Genomic DNA, 27,922 nt, shown 5'->3' on the forward strand with positions numbered 1-27,922 from the left:
CTGCTCTAGTTTGCTGCATCTAGCTCTTGCTCAATCTCTCTTGGTCTGGTGTTCTGACTAAGATTTGGCTTCTCCCTTTGCCCTACGCAAAAGATAGTGAATGTTTGTTCCTATGGTGTAAGATGAGCCAGTTACAGTGAAATGGTTAGACTCAAACATGGACACTCCACTCCTCCTGTGACCACTGCTCCTTCTGCAGCTCCTTGCCCGTGGGGTTCTCCGACCTGCCTGTTTGTATTTTAGCCTAGTGGACTAGTTAACCACAATGCACCACAATGACCATGAAGGTTGAGAGGAGATTTGATAGAAGAGTCTGGACAGAGTTAGATGGGGAAAAACTGAGGGCACAGATATAAGGTAATTGACAAAAGAAGCGATGGAAACACGAGAAACTTTTTCACGGCGAGCGGTTAAGATCTGGAATGTGCTACTTGAGTACCTGGTAGAGGCGGAGTCATTCGAGGCTTTCAAGAGGGGATAGGATTATTGGCAAATACGATTGGTGAGTTACAGGCACAGATTGCTATGTAATTCTGTAATAAAGACCTGGCTCAAAGAAGGGCAGGGCTGCACATAAAATATTCCTGGCTACAAGGTGTTCAGGGAAGGGTAGTTATAGTGGGGGACTTCAATTATCTGAATATAGGCTGGGATAGTGAAGGGCAAAGAGGGGCAAGAGTTCCGAGAGTGTGTTCAGGTGAATTTTTCTACAGTATGTGTCCAGTCGAACAAGGCAGGAGGCACTGCTAGACCTGGTTCTTGGGAATGAGGTGGGCCAAGTGGATCAAGGGTCAGTAGAAGAGCGTTTAGGGGACAGTGATCATTGCATCATAAGGTTTAGACTGACTATGGAAAAGGACAATGAACAATCCAGAGAAACAGTAATGAACTGGGGAAAGGCAACTTCAATGGGGTAAGGACGAATCCGGCCCTAATAAGTTGGAGTGGAAGGTTGTCCGGAAAAACAGTTGAGCAATGGGCTACCTTCAAAGAAAAGATTATTTGGGCACAGTCAAGGTATAATCCCTCGAAAGGAAAAGGTAGGGCAAACAAATCCAGAGCTCCCTGGATGATAAAGGAAATAGAAATGAAGATTAAAAAAGACAAAATGTGCTAATTACAAATGTCGGGTAGGAAATACAGTTGAGAACCAGGCAGGTTATAGTAGGTTCAGAGGGCAGGTGAAAAAGCAAATAGAAGCAAAGAGACTGTCAGCTAACATAAAAAGAATTCCTAAAGTCTTCAATAGGCAAGAACAGAGTCGATTTAACTAGAACTAAGGAGTATGAGGGAGAAAGTGGACTGAGTGGGAAGAGCTGAGTCTGCCCAGACCCGCTACCTACAAGATCCCTTTATTGGCCCAGTACAAAATAATTCCTTTCTCCTTCGAATAATTCAGTTGGAAGACCTTTTCTCAAGCTACTGCTCTTGACTCACTGGGCTGACTGATACTGGAGGCCCCCCCCCACCACCACCCACAAACAAAATGAGAAGCCATTAGCTGTGTCAGCCCAGTTGGCCGGGTTGGATTTGTCCTGCTTTTTGTGAACAGAACATACCTGGTGATTTTCCCCATTGCTGGGTAGATGCCAGTGTTGTAGCTGTACTGGAACAGCTTGGCTAGGGGTGCAGCAAGTTCTGGACCACAGGTCTTCAATACTATTGCCAGAATACTGTCAGGGCCCATAGCCTTTGCAGTATCCCAGTGTCTTCAGCCATTTCTTGATATCACGTGGAGTGAATTGAATTGGCTGAAGACTGGAATCTGTGATGCTGGGGACCTCTGGAGGAGGCTGAGATGGATCATCCACTCAGTACTTCTGGCTGAAGATTGTTGCGAATGCTTCAGCCTTATCTTTTGCACTGATGTGCTGGGTCCCCATCATTGAGGATGGGGATATTTGTGGAGCTTCCTTCTCCAGTGAGTTGTTTAATTGTCCACCACCATTCACAACTGGATGTGGCAGGACTGCAGAGCTTAGATCTGATCCGTTGGTTGTGGGATTGCTTAGCCCAGTCTATCACTTGCTGCTTATGCTGTTTGGCACGCAAGTAGTCCTGTATTGTAGCTGCAGCAGGTATGCCTGGTGCTGCTCCTGACATGCCTTTCTGCATTCTTCATTGAACCAGGGTTGATCCCCTGGCTTGATGGCAATGGTAGAGTGGGGGGATATGCCAGGCCATGAGGTTACAGATTGTGTTCGAGTACAATTCTGCTGTTGCTAATGGCCCACAGTGCCTCATGGATGCCCAGTTTGATGGTTACCATAATGTAGAACTCTTGATCAGGTGTCACGATGACACAACACTATATTTTATGGCTCTGCTGATAAATAATGGTTCTTCCCTCTTTAACATGAAGCTGCTGACTCCTTGTTGGCTCACATATTGTCCTATGTTTACTGGTGCCCGTTAAATTTGTTATGCGCATTCTAGGAGGTGCGAGGTCTGTTCTGTTGATGAATGCGAGGGGTTCTGGGAACACAGGAGAAAGCTTCTTTGTTATTTTTACTGAGTTCACCCTGATATCTGTACTCGCAGTTATGCTAGGGTAGAGGGGCAGTCTAACTAATACACAAAACTTGCATTTATATCGTGCCTTTTGATTTCAGAGAAATCCCAATGTGTTTGACATGATTCTGAATCAGATTTAAAAATTGATACCAAGCCAAAGGAGACATCAGAACGATTAAAAGCTTGGTCAGAGAGGTTGGTTTTAGGGTGTATCTTAAAGTAGAAGAGGTACATGAGGCTAGAGGTGGAGGAGCACAGATATCTTGGTGGAAGTTAGAGAGGGAGGAGCGAGGCCATGGACTGATTGGCAAACACTGATAAGAATTTAAAATGAGGCTTTAGCTGGACTGGGAGTCCGTGTAGATCAGTGAGCACAGCGTGGTTAGTAAATGGGACTTGGTGTAAGATTGCTCGCAGGCAGTGTGAGCACAATGAGACATGTTAGAGTGGCTATGAATCCAGGCTACCAATTAGATTGACGTGTTTTGTTTAATGCATATGTGAAGTTGATAAAGAAATGGGCCTTCAGTTAGTCACCATTTCATAATTTTAAGCAACTTAGAATTTTAAAAAGATAAGTCTTCTAGTATTTTTTTCACCTTTTGTTTTCATTATTTATACTGGAAAGGAGCAGTGTAGAAGTAATCGAACTGATGGAGTCTGATGAAGGGATGGAGGAGCCTCTGATGGACCATACGGAGTCTGGGGTTGGAGTCAAGAGTCCGCTCCCTGCTGTCGATTCAACACGAGCAGATTCCCCTCTTGTTAGTGTGGTCACCAGCTCGCAACCCAGCCCTGTAAGACACACAAGGGTAAACCTGCTTTTCAATCACCTTTCACTGCTTTTTTTTTTAATTTTGCCATCTGTGTGAAACAAGTGCTCGAGTGGGTTATTGGAGTGTGTTTCGTGTGGAGTGGTGAAGGAGAATGTTTCCAACATGACCCTGGCAGCTTTCTGAGAATTACTGAGGCAGCTCAGCACTACAGCATTTCAGAGTGGCTTCTTACCCCCCTCCAACCGCCTGCCATTTCTAATGTCTGTCTGGATATCATTTTGAACTTTTGGCTGTCCTTTGTGTCAATCTCTCAGCAGCAGATTCAGCTGTGACTCTGGCTTTTATCTCAGAGTGGTCTTAAAACTCAAAGCCTGTACACTGGGCTAGAATTGGGTTGTACATCAGACAGCCTGAAAGGGTGCAGAGAGAAGCTGTGGAATATAGTGCGTTAAAGTGTATATACATGCACGCTCGCACACACACAGACACACACACACACCCCCCCAATCCGAGGTCAATGGGACTCAGGGGGGCAAACTCTCTGCTGGCTGGAGTCATACCTAGCACACAGGAAGGTGGTTGTTGGAGGTCAGTCATCTCAGCTCCAGGACATCACTGCAGGAGTTCCTCAGGGTTGTGTCCTCAGACCAACCATCTTCAGCTGCTTCATCAATGACCTTCCTTCCATCATAAGGTCAGAAGTGGGAATGTTCGCTGATGATTGCACAACGTTCAGCACCATTCACGATGACTCAGATACTGAAGCAGTCCATGTCCAAATGCAGCAAGACCTGGACAATATCCAGGCTTGGGCTGACAAGTGGCAAGTAACATGTTCAATGACATTACCATCTCTAAACCCCCCACTATCAACACCCTGGGGGTTAACATTGACCAGAAACTGGACCAGCCATATAAATACTGTGGCTACAAGAGCAGGTCAGAGGCTAGGAATCCTGTACGAGTAACTCAACACCTGACTCCCCAAAGCCTGTCCACCATCTACAAGGTACAAGTCACGAGTGTGATGGAATCTCCCCACTTGCCTGGATGAGTGTAGCTCCCACAACACTCAAGAAGCTCAACACCATCCAGGACAAAGCAGCCCACATTCACTCCCTCCACCACCGACGCACAGTAGCAGCAGTGTGTGTACCATCTACAAGATGCACTGCAGGAATTCACCAAGGCTCCTTAGACAGCACCTTCCAAACCCACGCCCAGTACCATCTAGAAGGACAAGGGCAGCAGATAGATGGGAACACCACCACTTGGACGTTCCCCTCTAAGTCACTCACCATCCTGACTTGGAAATATATCACCGTTCCCTCACTGTCACTGGGTCAAACTCCTGGAACTCCCTCCCTAACAGCACTGTGGCTGTACCTAAACCACATGAACAAAATCCTGGAACTCCCTCCCTAACAGCACTGTGGGTGTACCTACACCACACGGGACAAAATCCTGGAACTCCCTCCCTAACAGCACTGTGGGTGTACCTACATCACACGGACAAAATCCTGGAACTCCCTCCCTAACAGCACTGTGGGTGTACCTACACCACATGGACAAAATCCTGGAACTCCCTCCCTAACAGCACTGTGGGTGTACTACACCACACGGGACAAAATCCTGGAACTCCCTCCCTAACAGCACTGTGGGTGTACCTACATCACACGGACAAAATCCTGGAACTCTCTCCCCCTAACAGCACTGTGGGTGTACCTACACCACACGGACAAAATCCTGGAACTCACTCCCTAACAGCACTGTGGATGTACCTACACCACATGGACAAAATCCTGGAACTCCCTCCCCAACAGCACTGTGGGTGTACCTACACCACTTGGATAAAATCCTGGAACTCCCTCCCTAACAGCACTGTGGGTGTACCTATGGACAAAATCCTGGAACTCCCTCCCTAACAGCACCGTGGATGTACCTACACCACATGGACAAAATCCTGGAACTCCCTCCCTAACAGCACCGTGGCTGTACCTACACATGGACTGCAGCGGTTTAAAACGCAGCTCCCCAACACCTTCTCAAGCGCAATTGGGGATGGGCAATAAATGCTGGTCCAGCCAGTGACACCCACATGTGAATGAAAGAAAAATTAATTTAATAATTCAGCCATTCTCTCTGCCATCATGTGTAAAATCCTTTTTTTTGTTTGGGCCCTTTTATATGACTGTAGAAGACTTCTGGATTTTCTTTAAATGTTAGCTGCCAGCCTCTCCTCACTGTCTTTGCTTCTCTTATTTGCTTTATCAGTTTCGCTCTGAACCTTCTATATTCAGCGTGGTTCTCAATTGTATTATTTGACTGGTATCTGTCATACTTTCACTTTTCTTGCTTCATTTTTATCTCTCTCTCTCTCGCTATCCAGGGAGCTCGGGATTTGTTTGCTGTACCTTACCCCGTCTTAGGAATATACCTTGACTGTGCCCAAACACACTCCTCTTTAAAGTCAGCCCATTGTTGGGTTACAGCTTTTCCTGCTAATCTTTGATTCCCATTTATCTGAGCCAGTTCCATTATCACCCCATTGAAGCTGGCTTTCCCCTGGTTAATTTTTCTCACTCTGGGTTGTCCCTTTATGTTTTCCATAGGCAGCATAAACCTTATGATACCATGATCACTGTCCCCTAAATGTTCCCCCACTGACACTTGGCCCACCTCATTCCCAAGAACCAGGTCCAGCAGTGCCTCCTTCCTTGTTGGACTAGACACACACTGCTTTAGAAAATTCTCTTGAACACATTCTAGGAACTCTTGTCCCCATTATAACTACTCTATAATTCTCGCACTTCTCTAATTTCTTTACAAGTTTGCTCCTGTACATCTTTCCCACTAGTTGGTGCTGAATCCAAGTTTATATACAAACATATGAATTAGGAGCAGGAGTAGGCCCCTCGAACCTGCTCTGCCATTCAATGAGATCATGGCTGACCTGATTGTAACCTCAACTCCACATTCCTGCTGACCCCTGATAACCTTTCACCCCCTTGTTAATCAAGAATCTATGTAGCTCTGCCTTAAAAATATTCAAGGACTCTGCTCCTACTGCCTGTTGAAGAAGAGAGCTCCGAAGACACTCAACCCTCGAGAAAAAATGTCTCCTCATCTCTATCTTAAATGAGTGACCCCTTATTTTTAAACAGTGACCCCTAGTTCTAGATTCCCCCACGAGGAAACATTCTCTCCACCTCCACCCAGTGAAGACTGCTCAGGACCTTTAACAGGTGTCTTGATTGAAACCTTTCTCTTCCATACTTATCTGTCCAACCTTTCCTCATTAGACAACTCACCCATTCCTGGTTTTAGTTTAGTAAACCTTCTCTGAACTGCAAACATATTTACATCTTTTCTTAAATAAGGAGACCAGTACTGTAGACTACACCAAATGTAGTCTCTCTAGTGCTCTGTGAAACTGAAGCGTAACCTCCCTACTTTTGTATTCAATTTCCCTCACAATAAATGATAGCATTCTATCAGCTTTCTTAATTACTTGCTGTACTTGCATACTAACCTTTTGTGATTCATGCACTAGGACACCCAGATCCCTCTGAATCTCAGAACCCTGCAACTGCTCACCATTTAGAACATTTTCTTCCTACCAAAGTGAACAATTTCACATTTTCCCACATTATATTCCATTTGGCAGATCCTTGTCCTGTCACTTAACCTAAATATGTCCCTTTGTAGCCTCCTTATGCCCTCTTCAGAATTTACTTTCCTACCTATCTTTGTGATGTCAGCAATTTAGCAAATTCCTTCATCCAAGTTATTTATATAAATTGTAAAAAGTTGAGGCCCCAGCACTGATCCTTGTGGCACACCCACTTCTCATATCCTGACCCATATTTGCCAACTCCCTGCTTCATGTTAGCTCGCCAACCTTCTATCCATCTAGACCAATATGTTACCCCCTACACTAGGAGCTTTTATTTTCTGCAATAACCTTTGATGTGGCACTTTATCAAATTCCTTCTGGAAATCTAAGTACAGAACATCCACGGGTTCCCCTTTATCCACAGCACATGTGACTCCTTCAAAGAAGTCCAGTAAATTTGTTCAACATAATTTCCCTTTCACAAAACCATGTTGACTCTGCCTGATTGCCTTGAATTTTTCTAAGTGCCCTGCTATAACATCTTTAATAACAGCTTCTAACATTTTCCCTATGACAGGTGTTAGACTAACTGGCCTGTAGTTTCCTGCTTTCTGTCTCACTCCCTTTTTGAACAAAGGAGTTACATTTGCTATTTTTCACTCTAATGGAACCTTCCCTGAATCTAGGGATTTTTTTTGGAAATTGAAACCAATACATTAACTATCTCACTGGCCACTTCTCTCAAGATCTTAGTCCATCCGGACCTGGGGATTTGTCAGCCCACACCCCCAACAATTTGCTCTCTACCACTTCCCTGGTGATTGTAATTTTCTCAAGCTTCTTCCTCCCTCCCTCCCATTTCCTGATTTACAGCTATTTCTGGAATGTTATTTGTATCCTCTGTGGTGAATGCCAAAGCAAAATACCTGCTTAATTCATCCACTATCTCCCTATTTTCCATTATCAATTCCCGACACAGGACACATAGGACCAACACTCACTTTGTTAACTCTTTTCTTATTGAAGTATCTATAGAAACTTTTTCTTCCATCTTTATATTACTAGCTAGCTTTCTCTCATACACTCGTTTTTCCCTTCTTAATCTTTTTGTCAGTCTTTGCTGTTCTTTATATTCTTTCCAATCTTCTGACCTGTCACCTGTCTTTGAGTAATTATATGCTTTTTCTTTTAAGTTTGATACTGTCTTTAACATTTCTAGTTAACCACAGATGGTGGACCCTCTCTTTGTAATTTTTCTTTCTGGTTGGAATGTATCTAGTCTGTGTATTCTGAAATATCCCTTTAAACGTCTGCCACGGAACCTCTAGCAACCTATCCCTTAACCTCATTTGCCAGTTCACTTTAGCTAGCTATGCTTTCATGCCCTCATAATTGCCCTTATTTAAGACTAAAATACTAGTCTTGTACGCACTGATTTCTCCCTCAAATTGAATGTAAAATTCAATCATCATATGATCATTGCTACCTAGGGGTGCCTTCACCATGAGGTCATTAATAAGCTTGGCCTAAATAGCCAAGTGGTTATGGTACTGGGTTTGTAACCCCAAGATCAAGAGTTCAAATCTCACAATGGCAAACTATGAAACAATGGCTTGGCCTAAATAGCCAAGTGGTTATGGTACTGGGTTTGTAACCCCAAGATCATGAGGTCATTAATTAATCCTATCTCGTTACTCATTACCAGGTCTAGTATATCCTGCTGTCTGATTGGCTCCAGAAGATGCTGTTCTAAGAAACTATTCCGAGAACATTCTATGCTACATTTGCCCATCTGATTTTTTTCAGCCTAGATGTAGATTAATCCCCTTATTATGATTGCTGTACCTTTCTGACACAATCCCATTATCTCTTTTATACTCTGTCCTACAGTTTAATTACAATTAGGGAGCCTGTGCACCACTCCCACAATAACCTCTTGCCTTTATCGTTTCTCATCTCAACCCAAACCGCTTCTACATCCTGGTTTCCTGAACTTCAGTCATCCCTCTCTAAAGTGCTAATACCATCATTAATTAACAGAGCTACCCCTCCACCTTTTCCCAACTTCCTGACCTTCCTAAATGTCATGTACCCTGCAATATTTAGGTGCCAATCTGTTATTCTGTAGCTTTATCTATGTAATGGCTGTCAGATTGTATTCATTTCTATTTGTGCTATCGGTTCATCTGTTTTGTTTGGAATGTTGTGTGTTTAGATAGAGCTTGTACTAATGATTTTGGCATTGAACCTGTGCATTTTAAGCGATCTGGTTGCCTCCAGCCTGGTTCCACTCCAGTGAGAGCAGTGAATGGCAGTATCCTGCTCTGTTGTACAGAGTGACCGGTGAATGGCAGTGTGCAGCTTATCATAGAGTTATACAGCACACAAACAGGCTGTGCTGGCCAACAAGCACCTATCTACTCTAACCCCATTTTCCAGTACTCGGCCCATAGCCCTGTATGCTATGGCATTTCAAGTGTTCATCTAAATACTTAAATGTTGTGAGGGTTTCTGCCTTCACCACCCCCTCAGGCAGTGTGTTCCAGATTCCAACCACCCTCTGGGTGAAAAAGTTTTCCCTCAAATCCCCTCTAAACCTCCTGCCCCTTACCTTAAATCTATGGCCCCTGGTTATTGACACCTCCGCTAAGGGGAAAAGTTTCTTTCCATCTACCCTATCTATGTCCCTCAGAATCCTGAATATCTCTATCAGGTCCCCCCTCAGCCATCCCTCCTCTAAGGAAAACAACCCCAGCTCTATCCAGTCTCTCTTCATAGCTGAAACGCTCCAGCCCAGCCAACATCCTGGTGAATCTCCCTCTCCAGCACAATCACATCCTTCCTGTGGTGTGACAGCTAGAACTGTACACAGTACTCCAGCTGTGGCCTAACTAGCGTTTTATACAGCTCCCTGCTCTTATATTCTATACCTTGACTAATAAAGGCAAGTATCCCATTTGCTGCCTTAACCACCTTATCTACCTGTGCTGCTGCCTTCAGGGATCTGTGGACATGTACACATATATTGTTCAACCTTTTACATCCTGCTGTTTGATCCCTTTCCTTCGGTAGACACTGCATCAGTTACAGACCATGTAAAGAGCAGCTCATTAGGGAGACATTGATCCTGTCCCAGCAAGGATCAGACTGTTGCTGTTTAAGTTCTGCTGCTTGCTGTTTCGGTTTTGACCCCTGCTCTCCAGGAGTCTACTCACTATGCAGAGGCTGCTGGTTAACTAACAAGGGTGTGGAGAGAAGTCAGCAGACTGGGAACCTCTGAGTGCTGATTTGATTGCACAGCAGCTCTTTGCTGATGTAGCCATCCTGTGTGATCTTAGAGCAGTCACTGGCGAGGGATACCATGTACCATAAGACATAGGAGCAGAAATTAGGCCATTCAGCCCATCGAGTCTGCTCCGCCATTCAACCATGGCTGATAAGTTTCTCAACCCCATTTTCCCACCTTCTCCCCGTAACCTTTGATCCCCTTACCAATCAAGAACCTATCCATCTCGGCCTTAAATACACTCAATGACCTGGCCTCCACAGCCTTCTGTGGCAATGAATTCCATAGATTCACCACTCTCTGGCTAAAGAAGTTTCTCCTCCTCTCTGTTCTAATAGGTCTTCCCTTTACTCTGAGACTGTGCCCTCGGGTCCTAGTCTCTCCTACTAATGGAAACATCTTCCCCCACATCCACTCTATCCAGGCCTTTCAGTATTCTGTAAGTGTCAATCAGATTCCCCCTCATCCTTCTAAACTCCATCAAGTATAGACCCAGAGTCCTCAAACGTTCCTCATATGTTAAGCCTTTCATTCCTGGGGTCGTTCTTGTGAACCTCCTCTGGACCCTCTCCAGGGCCAGAACATCCTTCCTGAGATACTGGGCCCATAATTGTTCACAATATTCTAAATGTGGTCTGACCAGAGTCTTTTAAAGTCTCAGCAGCATATCCCTGCTTTTATATTCTAGTCCTCTCGAAATAAATGCCAACATTGCATTTGACTTCCTAACTACCGACTCAACCTGCAAGTTAACCTTAAGAGAATCCTGGACTAGGACTCCCAAGTCCCTTTGCACTCCAGATTTCTGAATTCTCTCCCCATTTAGAAAATAGTCCATGCCTCTATTCTTCCTACCAAAGTGCATGACCTCTCACTTCCCCACGTTGTATTCCATCTGCCACTTCTTTGCCCATTCTCCTAACCTGTCCAAATCCTTCTGCAGCCTCCCTGCCTCCTCAATACTACCTGTCCCTCCACCTATCTTTGTATCATCTGCAAACTTAGCCAGGATGCCCTCAGTTCCTTCATCTAGATCATTAATGTATAAAGTGAAAAGTTGTGTTCCCAACACTGACCCCTGCGGAACTCCACTAGTCACCGGCCGCCATCCTGAGAAGGACCCCCTTATCCCCATTCTCTGCCTCCTGCCAGACAGCCAATCTTCTATCCATGCTAGTACCTTGCCTCTAACACCATGGGCTCTTATCTTACTGAGCAGCCTCCTGTGCGGCACCTTGTCAAAGGCCTTCTGGAAGTCCAAGTAGATAACATCCACTGGCTCTCCTTTGTCTAATCTACTGGCTACCTCCTCAAAGAATTCTAACAGATTTGTCAGGCATGACCTCCCCTTGATGAAACCATGCTGACTTTGCCCTATTTTACCATGCACTTCCAAGTATTCTGAAATCTCATCCTTAATAATGGACTCTAAAATCTTACCAACGACCGAGGTCAGGCTAATCGGCCTGTAATTTCCCGTCTTTTGCCTCACTCCCTTCTTAAACAGGAGGGGTTACATTAGCGATTTTCCAGTCCTCTGGGACCCTCCCTGCCTCCAGTGATTCCTGAAAGATCACTAACGCCTCCACTATCTCTTCAGCTATCTCCTCCAGAACTCTGGGGTGTAATCCATCTGGTCCAGGTGATTTATCCACCTTCAGACCTTTCAGTTTTCCTGGCACCTTCTCCTTGGTAATGGCCACCATACTCACCTTTGCCCTCTGACTCTCGAACTTTGGGGATGTTACTTGTGTCTTCCACCGTGAAGACTGACGCAAAGTACCTGTTCAGTTCCTACACCATTTCTTTGTTCCCCACTACTACTTCTCCAGCGTCATTTTCCAGCGGCCCAATGCCTCTCTCTTACCCTTTATATATTTATATATATCTTTAAAAAACTTTTGTAATCTTCTTCTATATTACTGGCTAGTTTACCCTCACTTAATCTTCTCCCTCCTTATTTCTCGTTTAGTTGTCCTCTGTTGGTCTTTGTAGGCTTCCCAATCCCCTGGTCTCCCACTGCTCTTCGCTGCATTGTATGCTTTCTCTTTAGCTTTTATGCTGTCCCTGACTTCCCTTGTCAGCCATGGTTGCCTCGTCCTCCCTTTAGTATGCCTCTTCTTCCTAGGGATGAATTTTTGCTGTGTCTCCCAAATTACTCCCAGAAACTCCTGCCATTGCTGTTCCACTGTCTTTCCTGCTAGGCTCATCTCCCAGTCAATTCTGGCCAGCTCCTCCCTCATGCCTCTGTAGTTGCCTTTATTCTACTGTAATACCGTTACATCTAATTCCAGCTTTTTCATCTCAAATTGCAGGGTAAATTCTATCATATTATGGTCACTTCCCCCTAAGGGTTCCTTCACCTTAAGCTCCCTTATCAAATCTGCCTCATTCCACATCACTAAATCTAGAATTGCCTGTTGCCTAGTGGGTTCCACCACAAGCTGCTCCAAAAAGCCATCTCGTAGACATTCCACAAATTCCTTTTCTTGGGATCCACTACCAACCTGATTTTCCCAGTCTACCTGCATATTGAAATCCCCCATGATCACTGTAACCTTGCCTTTCTTACACTCCTTTTCTATCTCCTGGTGTATCTTGTGCCCCACATCCTGACTACTGTTCGGAGACCTGTACATAACTCCCATTATGGTTTTTTTAACCTTTGCGGTTCCTCAACTCTACCCACACAGATTCTACATCATCTGACCCTACGTCGTTTCTTGCTATCGATTTAATTTCATTTACTAAAAAAGCAACCCCACCCCCTCTGCCAACCTGCCTATCTTTTCAATAGGATGTATATCCCCTTGGATATTTAGCTCCCAGTCCTGATCCCACTGTTTAATGGGCCCAGGATAGTGTGTTCTCAGCAGAGACCCTGTGCTTGCCTGGCACCGACATGGACTGGTGGAAGGTGTCTGATTTAGTTTATAGTTTGCCCTAAGTGGAGGATGTTGAATGAATGATAAAGCTGACTTTATGCTAGTCAGCAAGGAATGAAACTGGGATTTGCTGACCTGTGTCCTGTATCAGGCAGCAAACTTGCAGCCAGCCAGCTATAGTGGGTCCCACTTTGACCATCCATTCCTTTGCCCTTCCCTGTTGCACCATTTCTGAGCTCTGAGCCTTGGCAAGGAAGCCTGTGGTCAGCTGTGTAAAGTGTCCTGGAGCTGGAGAGGTGGTGAGCAGAGAGTTGCTGTGTAGGGAGAGGCTCTCCCTCACTGTCACCTTCCCACATACCTTTAGGACATGTGGTGAGAGAGATTTCAGACCTTACAACATTTTGGATGTGCTTGTGCAGTTTGGCAGCCCTTGCTCCAAGCTACCAGCTCACTTGGTCAGTCCTGTGGAGGAGGGAACTGTATCCCCGTGGAAAATGAGCCCATCTCTTGCTGTCTCAGCACTTCACAGGCAGTGGCATAAACAGGACATGATTTAACAGGTGGGTTCTGTGCAGGAATGCAAGCTGCAGGTAGCTATCCTTTCCCATCCTTGCTAAATGTTTCCCGTTCTGTTGAAGTTGTCATGTTGGACACTGGCCTGAAGGTGTCCGAGAATCAGGTGTCAGGATCTTTTCCCAACTGTGCGAGTTAGTCTCTTGCAATTTTAAAACAGCCATTTAGTTGAACTGCACTGCCCCCAAGAGGTGAAGGGCAGGGAGAAGCAGGAATCTGAACTGCAAGGAAGGCTGACTGGAACTGCTCCTTGCTGAATGGTGGTGGGCTACCAGTACCGGTAGAGGGCGCAAATTCCTGCTGCCCATTGCTTCCCCTCCACCAGCTGCTCCAGATAGTGTCCCGAGGTTGTGCTTTCAAGCAAGGTTTGTAAAGTGCCACGTTGTCTGTTAGGCAGCATGTGGCTGTAAATCCGGGGTCAGGAGAGAGAGAGATTGTCTCGCCTGCTGAGATTCAGCACCTATCACCTCAGCGCACTTAACAGTGGCCTCACCCATATCCTACAATAAATAACTCTTAACAAATCCCTACTTTTGCAGCAGTGATTAGGATTCTCAAAGTGCAGCTCTGGTTTTGTAAATGCAATGCCTTTCCTTAGTGGCAGGCAGTGAAAGGGGGTTGACATCTAGTGAATGTGTATAGCTTGTTTCCTGACCCTGTTGTGTTTGTGCCCATGTTTCAGGTGAATGTGGCAACTCAATGTGACCCAGAAGAAATCATTGTCCTGTCGGACTCTGACTGAAGCACTGACAGATGTTTGGACTCTCCTCGATTGCAGGGAGTTAATATAAATTGTCAAGGAAACGGGGGAAAGTTTGCACTGATGCTCTGTGCTGCCTCCTCGCTCGCTCTCTTGTATAATTTAAGCATTGCAAGACGAAAGCTGCAGGCAAACTTGTTTTTTTTTTAAATTTTTGAGTTGGGCCTCAATTCAGGCCCAAGGGAGCTCCTGTCTCGAAATGTCTGGAGCCAGCTCCACTAGCTGGATGGGTTTTCCACATCCAACCTCCCCCACACTGATCAGATACCCACTTCACTGTTTTTAGGGGTGGAGTGGGGGAGAGAGATGAAGAAATTCTGTCCTGCTTCAAGGTGGAAGGTTGTTATTGAAATTGATGTATAAATTAATCTGCCATCTTTTGTTAGAGGTGCTTTCTACAGAGTGCACTGTGCGAAGTGCAGTTGATGCATTTTCTGATAGTGAAAGATTAGCAGTACTTTTTTAAAAATATATATATCTCTATATATATATATATATATATATATATAAAATAAAAAAAAACTTTTTTGTGGACTGATTGTTCGCATAAGCCCTTCACACCTGTACTTTCCAAACAGTTCAAAAATGGATTCACCAGAAAGCATTGACTCTGGTAATTCTCTGGGTTTTGATGTTAAAAGGTAATTTCATAATTAACTGCACAACTCTTGTGAAAATTTTCTTCAGTATTTTTAGTTGCAATTCCCTTTCCCTCAGTTTCTGAAGTTTGATTCTGTTCCACAGGCACCTGCTGGGACACAGTTTCCACAGGGTTCCCCTTTTTACCTTCCCCAGGCGTGAACCTCACTGGTGTGTTGGCCCCATTGTTATATATCAGGCAGGGCTATCTCTGCCACACACACTGATCCCTCTTCCAGTTTCCATCTGCCCATCAGTCAGTAAGAAAGAAGTGGGGCCTGTACTCTGGTTCCTTCCTACCCTAAGTATGGGATCAAAGCTGGGACCATTATCTCTCTGACTCCCATCCACCCTTCAGTTCCCCCAGCGGTGCAGCCATCAGTGCTTATTGTGCCTTTTTAAGCAGTTGGTGTGAATTGGGTGAGGCATGCAGCTGATGAATATCACGAATTTGGTTGGGTAAGTGGACATTTCATTGCGCGATATTATTGTCCTTTCTCATATCCCAGGCTGGGATTTACAGTTTCTTGTCCTTTAATTCAATTTATTTAGCCTGTCACGTTTTAAATGCAGAGAGAACTTTCAGTTCTGCACTAAAAGTTTAAATTACAAAATAAAATCCTGGTCAGAACCTGGCCAAAAAACAGTGGAGCTGGTTCACTAAAGTTCACGGGAACTCCTGCCACCTTTCACCTCTTTGGGACGCGCTGTTTGTTCCTGTCCCCCACAATGGAAATGAGCTGTGGAGACTCGATAGCACATACTCGGACGCAGAGGAAGTCAGAGCTGAGAAGCAAAAGGGTCACCCACGTCAGGAATGAATACATTGATGTAGCTGATGCTAATCCCAGGGAATCGTGTATTATATGTATTGTATACAGAGTTCAGTGAATTATTGAACAGCAATTCTGCCAATAGCTCTCGGTGAATTAATAAAAAATGTGAGTATGAAACATAGGTGGTTTACTCAATGTCTTGTGAATAGAAATGTACTCGCTGCCTTGTTCCCCAGTTAATCCATACTGCTTATGGTATTGAGTGTTTTTAAGAGGTGAGGGGGGAAACCAATGAAATCCTGCTCTGCAGCTCTGATTTTCTTTTCTTGAGCTTTGTATTTAAAGACACTAGGATGCACGTAGAGAGTTGACTTTAGCGGAGCTGAACTGTTGCATTTTTGACTAACGTCTCCTTTCTCAGTGATACAAATCTCTGCACGAGCCACTGACTTAACGGACAGGAACTTTTTGTGTGTGCAGTTAATAAGGGAAAGTTCCAGGCAGCTGCATCGCAAACTCATGACTGGATTCAGACAGCTCTAGTTTGAAAAGTAGGAAGATGACTATTTGCACTGGCGAAGATGGCTGCTTGATGCAGCTGTGCAGAAATGACAAACTCTTGTTGACTCTAAGGGTTAAATTTCCTCTTAACCAGGGAAAGAAGTGCCTGTATTTTCTCCACAATTCATGACCCATTGAAGAGCCAGTCTCCAAAACTAGTGCGTGGCCATTAGAGGCCAATTAATTAGTTTCTCGCAATTTTCAATTAAGGATTTAGGTGCAAGTTGACAACACTGAAGCAAGCCATCTGGTCATTGGTGTCTGTGTTGGCTTTTTGTAGCAGTCCCACAGACTACTCTCTCCCCGTAGCCCTTTGCACCCTCTGCCACTATCCCATAGAAGATGCAGTGATTCCTTCCTCAATCTCCCTCTAAACATCCTTTGCTCCAGCAGCCCTCCGTAAAGCAGTCTCTCTTGTCCTTGCTTTCATACCCTTAGTGTGTTTGCTTTAATAACAATGTTGCTTGGAAGTAGTGAATTTAAGCTTGTTACCTAAAGTGCCAGTTGAAGGTTAACTCAAATGGCCATTAACCCAAGTAGAATGGCCTTAAAATAGGTGTAGACGGCTCCAAGAAACAAGCGCACTGTAGGTTTCGTGCATTTTGCCAGTCTTTCTGCAAGAAACTTTTTGTCTGTGGTGTGCAGTGATTATTCCAATTCACTGAGCCATAAACCGCAAGATGCCTGGCACCCCAAAAGCCCTCTGAAGCAGAAACTGTTTTGAGCACCAGATTATTTCCTGACACTCACTGTAGACTCTTGTTTGTGCGCTCTTGGTTCACTCTCACCCACGCAAGTTTCTCCTAATTTCCCTACTAGATTTGTTGATGACTATCTCCTATTTATGGCCCCTAAATTTGGTCTCCTATACAAGGAGAAACATCTTTGCATCTACTCTATCAAACCCTTTCATAATCTTAAAGACCTGTTTTAAGATCTGGTCATCCCTCATTCACTCTTATAGAGGAGAGTCATTCCTCTATCGTTTTTCTAATATGGAGTCTGGAACTATTCACAGTACTCCATGTAGTCTAACCAATCGTTACAAATTTCACATTCCTCCTCTGCTTTTCAATTTACTCCTCTAGAAATGAACGCTGTGCTTTGTTCTTTTAAAGGCCATGTCACTGAAATCCTTCACTGGTCCCGTGCAGCTCAAGGTGAGTGGTGGTTCCTCGCCCTCTCTACAGCTGCTGTCATTCTTCAATAAATATTTTAGTTGCAAATCTGTCTGCTTCTCTCCCACCCTGTCTCCCCCCACCCCCACCACAGTGAATCCCAAACTGCTGAAAATGCAAAACCTTTCATTCTGAGCCTTTCCGGGCAACAGCTGTCGTTTAATTTTTTTTCATGCTTCTTGACCATCGTTTGCCAAACTGACTTGCATCAATTTTTTTTAAAGTGCGACCTGCCAGAGTTTTTGCTATTTCCTTGAGGCAGCTGGTCATGCAGGCACAGTGCTGATTTGTGAACAGGCAACTGACTGGTTCCTGGGTAAACAGAGAACACAGTGAATGGTTCAGTCAAGGGCAGTCGAGTTTGGCTACAACTTAGGTTATCCTTTGTAGCTGGGTATGGGAGAAGGGCTATGGGAGTTTCTCTTGCCGCCTTGCCAAGTAGTTGGGCCAGATTTGATTTCTGATTCTGAATTAGTTTTATGCTCTGTCTCTTTGCCACAGAGTTTAAGGGGGTGGGGGATAATCAGCCATAATCCCTACTTTGCTTATATAAAGGAGAAAATGATGGAAGCACTCAACAGGTCAGACAGCATCTGTGGAGAGAGGAAAAATGAGTTAACACAGTATTGTTCAGATTGACATGACTGCCCCTCGGATGGGTGTAAATGACCTTATGACACTATTCAAAGTGCAAGTGGAGGGGCAAATGTGGGGAGCTTTCCTCTCTGCCCTGGTCAATGTATATCCATCAACCAACATCACAAACATCTTAACTGGCCATTTATCTCATTATTTTTCTATTTGAGGGACCTTGCAAATTATCTGGCTTGTTTCTTACATCGCAAACCAGTGACTACACTTGCCTGAGAATTGCTTTGGGACATCCTGAGGTCAGCAAAGGTCATATAGCAAAGGAAGACTCTCTTCTGCGGCACATTCATACTGTCTAGAGATCCAGCTCCATTTAATAATGATTAAAGGGAGAGATTTAGAAAACACTGCACTAAGTGGTGGGGGCGATGTCCACGTTGTCTTCTGTGTTTGGTGACAGGCTGTTAAAATGACAGATCATTTTTGGTTAGTTTTAAGCCAGAGAGGGTCTTTTTATACTGGGGCGGTGCTACAGGGAGGGATTCCCATCAAGGGGGACTACTTTGTGGGGAATGCAGGAACCATTCTCCGTCCTCCTATCTGATCTCAAAGCAATTTAGGCAGGTAACAAAGTGCTAGCTAAATGTTCCTTTTTTTTAAAAAAAAAAAAGGACTTTAGTTCTGTTGAAGGGTCATGAGGACTCGAAACGTCAACTCTTTTCTTCTCCGCCGATGCTGCCAGACCTGCTGAGTTTTTCCAGGTAATTCTGTTTGTGTTTTTTGACTAAAACCCCTAGTAATTTACATATATTTTTATGTATAATGACAGGGTAAGAGTGTGTTTTTAATAATGCTATTTAAAAATATTTAATGAGCTGTAGGCTGGTGATGACACTCATGGTTTTAGTGATTTGAGCCCCCACCCTTCCATAAAAGCTCTGTCACACATCACCCATGTCCTCTGACTCCATCACTGCAAATGGTTTTCTACTTGGCCACAAGGTGGTGGTATCTGTGAGATGTTGTCTTTCTGACCTCTCTTTCTCTTCTCCCAAATTCCACACCCCCCCTCTAAATTGAACTGAAGTCCAGTTGAGTGAGACCCCAGGTGGGCAGCTGTGGTCAGGGTCACCGCTTGTTCTTTGTATATTCAGTGTGTTCATTTTTTTTGAGGGTGCATATTATTTATCTTTATACTGTTTAATTGTCGCTTTCTGTCCTTAGCACTTGCTCTCTTCCTCGCACGTGTACACACTTGTGCGCTATCCCTTCTCCCTAGAAATATTTCTTCCCTGCATCACAGCTTCTGCCTCTTGTCCCTACCACATCCCCCACTGTTGTTCGGTTGATGAGCTGCTACATGAACAGGTCGGAATGGCCATGGATCAGGGTTAATTTTATCTTTCCTGCTGCCCTCTCTTTTAAAATGAATTCATTTAATGAACTGGTTTCTAAATGGCAATAGGACATGTTAAGTTTTTTGAATAAAGTACAATATTTGATAGTTTGGAGTAAGTGGGATACAGCAGGTGCAAAGGAGCATCCCTAACTAAATGCAGCCCGCTTCATGTGAGCCACTCTGAAAGCTGACAAAAGAAACCACTCTGGTGAACTACACAAGTGTGTTCCATCTGCTCAGAAAAGCAGAGAAACAGAACTGGCCTGGCTGTCCTATCACAGAGGGGACAGGAATGCCTTTCTGTGAAACCCAGGCACTTCAAACCTGCTGGTTAGAGGGTGCTGTGTTGGGTTAAGGAGTGTAACGATGGGGAAACCCTTGGGAAGGGGAGGGGGGGGGCGGTGGGAATGGATTAAGTGTTTACCTCAAGTGTGCTGTATACCTTAAGTTTTTTTAATTCCAAAGTTAATTTTCTATTGATGTCTTATGAACAATTCAATTGTTGGTTTAGTGTCATATTAAAGGTACTTTTTTGAACAATAAGTGTCTTAATTCTTTGGAGAGAGAATAGATTTTGCTCTAACGTAACTGCCTTGTTGGTCCCTCCTTGTTTGCAGCACCATCAGGGGCTTTGCTGCTTGAACCTATCTTGGCTTGGGTAGTAATGGCATCATTTAATCGACCTCTGTTCCTGCAGCTTGTTCAGTTGTCCTCACTCACCTGAACCCATGAGCTGTCCCACCTTTGCCTATTTTGGTCAAAATGCTCTGCTTGGGCAGTTAGAAATTTTGTCTGCTGTTTACAATTGCTGCTGGTATTTGTAGCTTCGTGTTTGTAATAACTATTTGCATTTATACACTACCTTTCTCGTCATAAAATATCCCCAAGGTGCTTCACAGAACTTCACAACAAGCCACAGCAGGAGATATTTGGACAGGTGTCTAACAAGTTGATCAAGGCCAAAAGCAAAATCCTGCTGATGCTGCAAATCTGAAATAAAAACACGATGCTGGAAATATTCAGCAGGCCACTGCCATCAGTGGAGTGAGAAACAGTGTTAATGTTCACGTTGGTGACCTGCCCTAAGAACTGAGGGAAAATCGGAAATGTAATAGACTTTCACTTGTTCAAAACCTGGTGATGGAGTATGGAGCAAGAGTATCACAGCTGTCCCTCTCCCACAGCACCTTCCCATGCAGGAGGTGTAACTCCTGCCCTTGTTCACCTTCTCCGTTTTACTATTGGACAATACCCATCAACAACTCCCGCTGAGGTATCAGATTCAGGACTTGCAGGTAAGTTCTGAATAAGTCATATAGGACTTGAAGCATTAGCTCTGTTTCTCTCTCTACAGATATTGCCAGACCGGCTGAGTATTTTCTGGCTTTATTTTGATTTCCAGCATCTGTAGTATTTTGCTTTTACTCATAGGTCACTGCATAATATGAAGGTATTAAAACTATCCGCATTGAAAAACCTCTAGAAACTATCTTCGTTTCACTCATTAGACATTACAATGAAAACCATTGTGCATTTGTTTAAAAATATTTAATAATTTGGTTCACATCTGATGGCTAAAAAGAAATCCAGCTCTTATACTGTCTTTGACTCCATTGATCTCGCTCATTACGGTTTCCCCATATTGATAGGTCTGGGAAGATGATGTTTTTTGTAATATACTCCTCCCCTCCATTCCCCACAATAACAACATCCTTCACCTTTTATAAATGAGCAAATGTAACAAATTATAACAAGAAGCATAGACATTTTTCTAAACTATTCAGGATGGGTACATTCTGGTTATGAGGCTAACAACAGCCACAAATCTACTTGTAGCAAGTCAGTGTTGCATTTCCCTGCAGGGTTGGCCTGAAGTGAAGATATTGGTACTGGCACAGCATAGGGGGTGCTTTTATCTCCACCCTTTATTGTGTGTTCTGCCTTTGCGACTGACAGGAGCACAAGTGATGGGCCTTCAATCTCCACTGCAAAAAGAAAAACTTCAACATCTTTGTAACAGGAGGAATTATAGGAAACCATTTGAAAGATTATTCCTACACCTGGGTATTTAGCTTGTTCCAGTCAGTTGAAGCCTGTATCAGGTCTTTGAAGGCCCGGCAACTTCTTTCTCAGGATCAGTTTCACTCTCCTCATCTTCATCTTGGTAGCTTTTCTGTGTTGGGGGATACACAAAGCATTTACAAAATGGGGGATAGTATTGCAGTTCTTTCAGCTGGATACATAATGCATTTAGGTTTATTACTTAGACCACAATGGATTAGAGCTACCCACACCTTCAGGGCAGGAGTGACTTTCCTGGCAATTAACCCATTCGCTGCCACCCATGTCCTTTAGCTCCTGTAACAGCCAGCAACATGGGAAGCTCTTCACAGATTTCATTTACAAGCTGTTGATGGAGAAGAGTCTATAAAAGATAACTTTGAAGAGGAGGGATGCTGAAGAGTAACTAAGACTTAGGAATAGGAGTAGGCCATTGGCTCTTTGAGTCTGCTCTGCCAATCAATAACATAGTTGATCCTGTTGTGTCGTCAACTCTTTCCTACCTACTCTCCATACCCTTTACTCCCTTGTCTATCAAAAATCTACCTACCTCATAAATGACCCAACCTGCTCTCTCAGAGAAAAAAATTTCCTTACCTCCATCTGAAAAAGGGAGACCCCTTATTCTTAAACTGTGTCCTGAGTTCTGGTCTTCACAAGAGGAAGCACCCTCCAGATATTGACCCTATCAAGTCCCCTCAGGGTCTTACATATTTCAATTAGATCACCTATCATTTTTCTAAATTCTAATGGGTATAGGCCCAACCTGCTCAATCTTTCTTCATAACATAAGCCCCTCATCCCTGGAATGAGTCAAGTGAACCTTCTCTGAACTAACAATTCTATCTTTTTTCAAATAAGGAGACCAAAACTGTACTGAGTATTCCATATGTGGTCTCACTAAGGTCCTGTAAAACTTCCCTACTTTTATATTCCATTCCCCCTGCAATAAACACCAACATTTCCATTTACCTTCCTAATCACTTGTGCCTGCATACTAACTTTTTGTAATTCATGTATCAGGACACCCAGATCCTCCTGTAACTCTTTAGAGTACAAACACATTTCCATTTGTTCCTATTCAGATGAAATTACATTGTTTCATAGTTTGCCATTGTGAGATTTGAACTCTTGATCTTGGGGTTACAAACCCAGTACCATAACCACTTGGCTATTTAGGCCAAGCTCAGATCCTCCTGTACACTGAATTCTGCAAAATCTCTCCAATTAAATAGCATACTGCTTTTCTATTCTTCCTGCCCCAAAGTGGACAAATCCACAGTTTGCCATATTATACTTTGCCAATTTTTGCTCATTTAACCTGGATATATCCCCTTGTGGACTCTTTACCTCCTCTTGACATCTGACATCCCTACGTATCTTAGTGTCATAGGCAAATCTAAAAGATAGCACCTCTGAGAATGCAGCACTCCCTTAATTTTGTACTGAACTGGGACTGGAGCCTAGAACCTTAGGACTCAGAGGCAAAAGTGTTACCAAATGAGCCACTGCTGACACTCATTTAGGTCAAAATTCATGACATAGCAGAATACATCAAGTTCATTGCTTGGTAGGACTATACAATCATAGAATAGTTACAGCACAGAAGGCAGCCAGTTCCCCGTTGTCTCTCTGCTGGCCCCTTGGTGCAAGAGCAATTCACCCACTTCCACAGTTTCCCTATCGTCCTACAATCTTTTCTTTTCTCTTCAGATAACAATCCAATTCACTTTTGAAAGCCTCAATTGACCCTGTCTCCACCACACTCTCAGACAGTGCATTCCAGATCCTAACCACTCGATTGACCCTGTCTCCACCACACTCTCAGACAGTGCATTCCAGATCCTAACCACTCGATTGACCCTGTCTCCACCACACTCTCAGACAGTGCGTTCCACATCCTAACCACTCGATTGACCCTGTCTCCACCACAATCTCAGATAGTACATTCCAGACCCTAACCATTCAATTGACCCTGTCTCCACCACACTCTCCGGTAGTGCATTTCAGACCCTAACCACTCGATTGATCCTGTCTCCACCACGCTCTCAGACAGTGCATTCCAGATCCTAACCACTCGATTGACCCTGTCTCCACCACACTCTCCGGTAGTGCATTTCAGACCCTAACCACTCGATTGATCCTGTCTCCACCACACTCTCAGACAGTGCATTCCAGACCCTAACCACTTGATTGACCCTGTCTCCACCACACACTCAAGACAGTGCATTCCAGATGCTAGTGACTCGATTGGCCCTGTCTCCAATACAGATGGCACTTCCTCAGTACTATGTTAGAATGTCAGTGTGATATTTTGTGCTCAGGTCACTGGAGCAAGATTCTGACTCTGAAGCGAGAGTGGTACCAGCTGATTCATAGCTAACACCCAGGCTTCCAGTTACCATTTTGGAGTTTGGCATATTTCACCGCTCTTGGCATAGAGTTGTTCACTGGTACACTAGGTCTAAATGAATCCATTCTAAGGATTGGGACCTTTGGCGTGGGGAGTTGCCTCTGACTAACATTTTACAGTGCGGATGGGGTTCCATCTCACACAAGACAACTCGGAAACTAGAAGAACCACAGAACCTTTGGAGGCTGGGGCATTGAATATATTCAAGGCTGAGATAAACACATTTCTGAACTATAGGGGAGTTGAGGGTCATAGTGGACAGGCAGGAAAGTTGGGTTAAGGCCATAATCAGATCAGCCCTGATTTTATTGAATGGCAAAGCAGGCTCCAGGGGTCGAATGGCCTACTCCTGTTCCTGATTCTAATGTTCTTATGTACCCACTGGTGGGGACCTAGGCCAGACAAACAATCCTCTTGTGCAGAAGTCCAAGAGCAGCATATCCAGGGTAACTCAGGCCTGGGCAACACTTTCCCCCTCCTTGGTTACTGGTAGTTATCAACAACTGGGATGTTCCTAAGGTGGTGTTTATGCCCACCTGTCTGATGGAGAGAAGGTACCTGCCACTTTGGTGAGGCCAATGCTGCTGGCTGATCCTGGTAAGTATCTCTATCTATAATCTGGTTAAAACTTACATCTGTGCACACTTGCTGTCAGGACCACTTAACATCTTTTTTGTGTCACCTTTTCACTATTATAAACTCCTAAGCCTTCATTTAATATGGATCCGTGTCTCTGTAAACAGCCCTTACTGTCATTATGCAATCTGGCCAGTGCATAGCTTATTGTACTTCTGTTTTAATACTTTTAGAGAGTCCTCCTGGAGTCTGTGATTTTTGGTAGAGAGTTCCTCTCTGAAAGTTCTCAGTCTGTCCGTGACCTTTATTTTTTTTCTTCAGTTAATTGTTTCATTGTCATTTTTTGACAGTTTTTGAAAAAAATATTTTCATTTGAAATGTTTTCCGTTTTTTTAGCCTTTTGGCAAATGCAGTTAAGGGACAGAACAATATGATCTAACAATGAACGGACATGTTCGACAGGCCCTTCTCCTGATCCTGTCTTTGTATAGACATTGAATTTCCGATTGCCTGCTGTGACTTTAGTGCAGTCCCTAGTGAACCTTACATTTTTCAAGCATTCCCTCTGGTCTCCGGCTGAAGATAATAATAGCAGACGAACGGGAGAAATCCACAGAAATTTAACCCCATACTTCCCGATTGGATCCGTAGTGGTGAATTTATTAAATTAACAGACAGTGTGATCAGTAATGATTCATTGCTCCAGGAGCACTATGATTTAAAGCCTCCTGCCATTCTACTTGTAGGTGTGGCTAAGATGGAGCTGTTATCCTGGGATTCACCCTGTTCCCCTCAGCAACAATTCCTGATGTGGCTGGTTCTCTCCCCTTCTTCCCCTCTCCACACTGTGTGACTGCCACTTCTGCCTGGGAATGTGGTCCAGCATGTCAATCGGTGCTGGATTATGTCAGAGGAACAGGGACCATTTCAGTGGATGCCAGGGAATGTGGGAAGGTGGCACCAGGAGCAGGCTTCAATGATTTGATAGCTGAAGATAGGATGTGAATTCTGTACTATTTTTTATTGTGGCTATGGAAGCATTAGCAAGGGCTATTCTCTGCTTCACATCTCCTCCCCATCCTCCTATCTACCCCCTGCCAACCACCTTCTGCCCCAACCAGCTTCCCTGCTTCCTCCCTTTGAAGTTCTCCTTATCCTTCTCTCCTGCTGCAGCTCCATATCACTAATTTCCCCTTGCTCTGCCTTTAGCTCATTCTCCTCCCCAACCTGATCTTCCCTCTTCTCTCCTCTACCAGACCTCTAACTTCTTCCCCAATCCCTTTCCTCTCCCTCTTCATTCTTTGTCCTCCCCCCTTCCACCATGTTTCCCTTTCAGCAGGGCCAACACTGATATTTTTACATATATAGATGGCTATTATTAATTCATTCACGGGATGTGGGTGTCACTGGCTGGGCCCAGCATTTATTGCCCATCCCTAATTGCCCCTTGAGAAGGTGGTGATGAGCTGCCTTCTTGAACCGCTGCAGTCCATGTGGTGTAGGTACACCCACAGTGCTGTTAGGGAGGGAGTTCCAGGATTTTGTCCGTGTGGTGTAGGTACACCCACAGTGCTGTTAGGGATGGGGTTCCAGGAATTTGTCCGTGTGGTGTAGGTACACCCACGGTGCTGTTAGGGAGGGAGTGCCAGGATTTTGACCCAGTGACAGTGAAGGAATGGTGATATATTTCCAAGTCAGGATGGTGAGTGACTTGGAGGGGAACTCAAAGGGTGTGGTGTTCCCATGTGTCTGCTGCCCTTGTCTTTCTAGATGATAGAGGCTGCAGGTTAGGAAGATATTGTTGAAGAAGGATTGGCCAATTCCCAGTTTAGATGTGGATATGGAAAGGGAAGGACAGGATATTTGACTGTATCTGGGGCCTCGATCTCCTCTACATGCTCTAGCCCAAACGCTCCCCAATCTCCAACACCCCTTCACCAGAAAACAACACTTGGTTTTGACTCCATGCACTGCAAAAGGAGATCAGCTAAGTTCTTAATTAAAACAGTTGAAGTTAAATGATTGAATGAATAGCTGTCTCCTATTAAATCTTTAACAGAATTGCTGGTTTCTATTGTGATTGGTGTTTCATTCTATTATTTCACATTGCTCTTCTCACTCTGCTTTCTTCTTAAAGGTCCATGCCTGTATGCAGCAAGACCTGGACAACATTCAGGTTTGGGCTGATAACTGACAAGTAACATTCACGCCAAGTGCTGGGAATTGACCATCTCCAATAAGAGATAATCTAACCATCTCTCCTCCTGACTCCCCATAGCCTGTCTACCATCGACAAGGAACAAGTCAGGAGTGAGATGGAATACTCCCCACTTGCCTGGATGAGAGCAGCTTCAACAACACTCAAAAGGCTCGACATCATCCAGGACAAAGCAGTCCACTTGATCAGCACCACATCCACAAACATTCACTCCCTACACCACCAACACACAGTAGCAGCAGTGTGTGTACCATCTACAAGATGCACTGCAGGAATTCACCAAGGCTCCTTCGACTGCACCTTCCAAACACAAGTCCTTCCTAGAAAGACAAGGAAAGCAGACACATGGGAACACCACCATCTGCAAGTTCCCCTCCAAGTCACTCACCATCCTGACTTGGAACTCTATTGCAATTCCTTCACTGTTGCTAGGTCAAAATCTTGGAACTCCCTTTCTAAGATCACTGGGGGTGTACCTACACCACATGGATTGCAGCAGTTCAAGAAAGCAGCCCACAAACACCTTCATGGGCAATTAGGGATGGGCAATAAATGCTGGCCTTGCAACAAAGCTCATATCCTATGAATGAATAAGGAAAGTGTAGATCAAGTGGGCCAGGTTCCCTTGCTTGAAGGACATGAGTGAAGAAATCAAGAACAAAGTGATAGCTTCATGATCATTTTCCAGTGACCACATATTACCAGGTTATATTGAATTCAATTCCACAACTTGTGTGGCAGTATTTGAATTTATAACTTCTGGATTGCTAGTCTAGTACCATGAGGACGTACCCTAAAGAGAAATTCATCAAACTATTGAACCATTCAGATATGAACAAAATCTCCTACAAAAACCCATCATGACAGTTCCTGATCCACTTTGTTACATCCGGGGATTTCAACTTCCCCAACATTAACTGGGTTAGTCATAGTGCGATAGTTTAGAGAGCGCAGAATTCTTAAAATGCATCCAGGAGAGCTTTTTAAGCCAGTATGTAAAAGGACCTACAAGAGAGGGAGCAGTCCTGGACTTAATTTTAGGAAATGAAGCTGGGCAAATGGTAGAGGTATCAGTGGAGGAGCATTTTGCAGATAGTGAT

The 27,922-nt window shown here is 44.3% G+C and overlaps 2 protein-coding genes across 3 annotated transcripts in view; one reads left to right on the forward strand and one right to left on the reverse strand.

Moving 5' to 3' along the window:
• Nucleotides 1-20,094, forward strand: part of daxx (death-domain associated protein) — a 57,909-nt gene extending 37,815 nt beyond the window's left edge. The window contains exons 5-6 of one of the 2 annotated variants that reach the window (XM_041212572.1): nucleotides 3,143-3,326; nucleotides 14,333-20,094. In XM_041212572.1, the coding sequence (XP_041068506.1) occupies nucleotides 3,143-3,326; nucleotides 14,333-14,392 (244 nt within the window). In that variant the 3' untranslated portion in view covers nucleotides 14,393-20,094. The remainder of the gene's footprint in view (nucleotides 1-3,142; nucleotides 3,327-14,332) is intronic. The other variant, XM_041212573.1, reaches the window with a different exon arrangement.
• A 1,552-nt stretch (nucleotides 20,095-21,646) lies between these two features.
• Nucleotides 21,647-27,922, reverse strand: part of LOC121291358 — an 88,883-nt gene continuing 82,607 nt past the window's right edge. Inside the window, exon 6 of the mRNA XM_041212427.1 lies at nucleotides 21,647-21,727. Coding sequence (XP_041068361.1) covers nucleotides 21,726-21,727 — 2 coding nt within the window. The 3' untranslated portion in view covers nucleotides 21,647-21,725. The remainder of the gene's footprint in view (nucleotides 21,728-27,922) is intronic.

This window comes from Carcharodon carcharias, chromosome 19 (genome assembly GCF_017639515.1).
Source record: "Carcharodon carcharias isolate sCarCar2 chromosome 19, sCarCar2.pri, whole genome shotgun sequence".
Classification (NCBI taxonomy): domain Eukaryota; kingdom Metazoa; phylum Chordata; class Chondrichthyes; order Lamniformes; family Lamnidae; genus Carcharodon; species Carcharodon carcharias.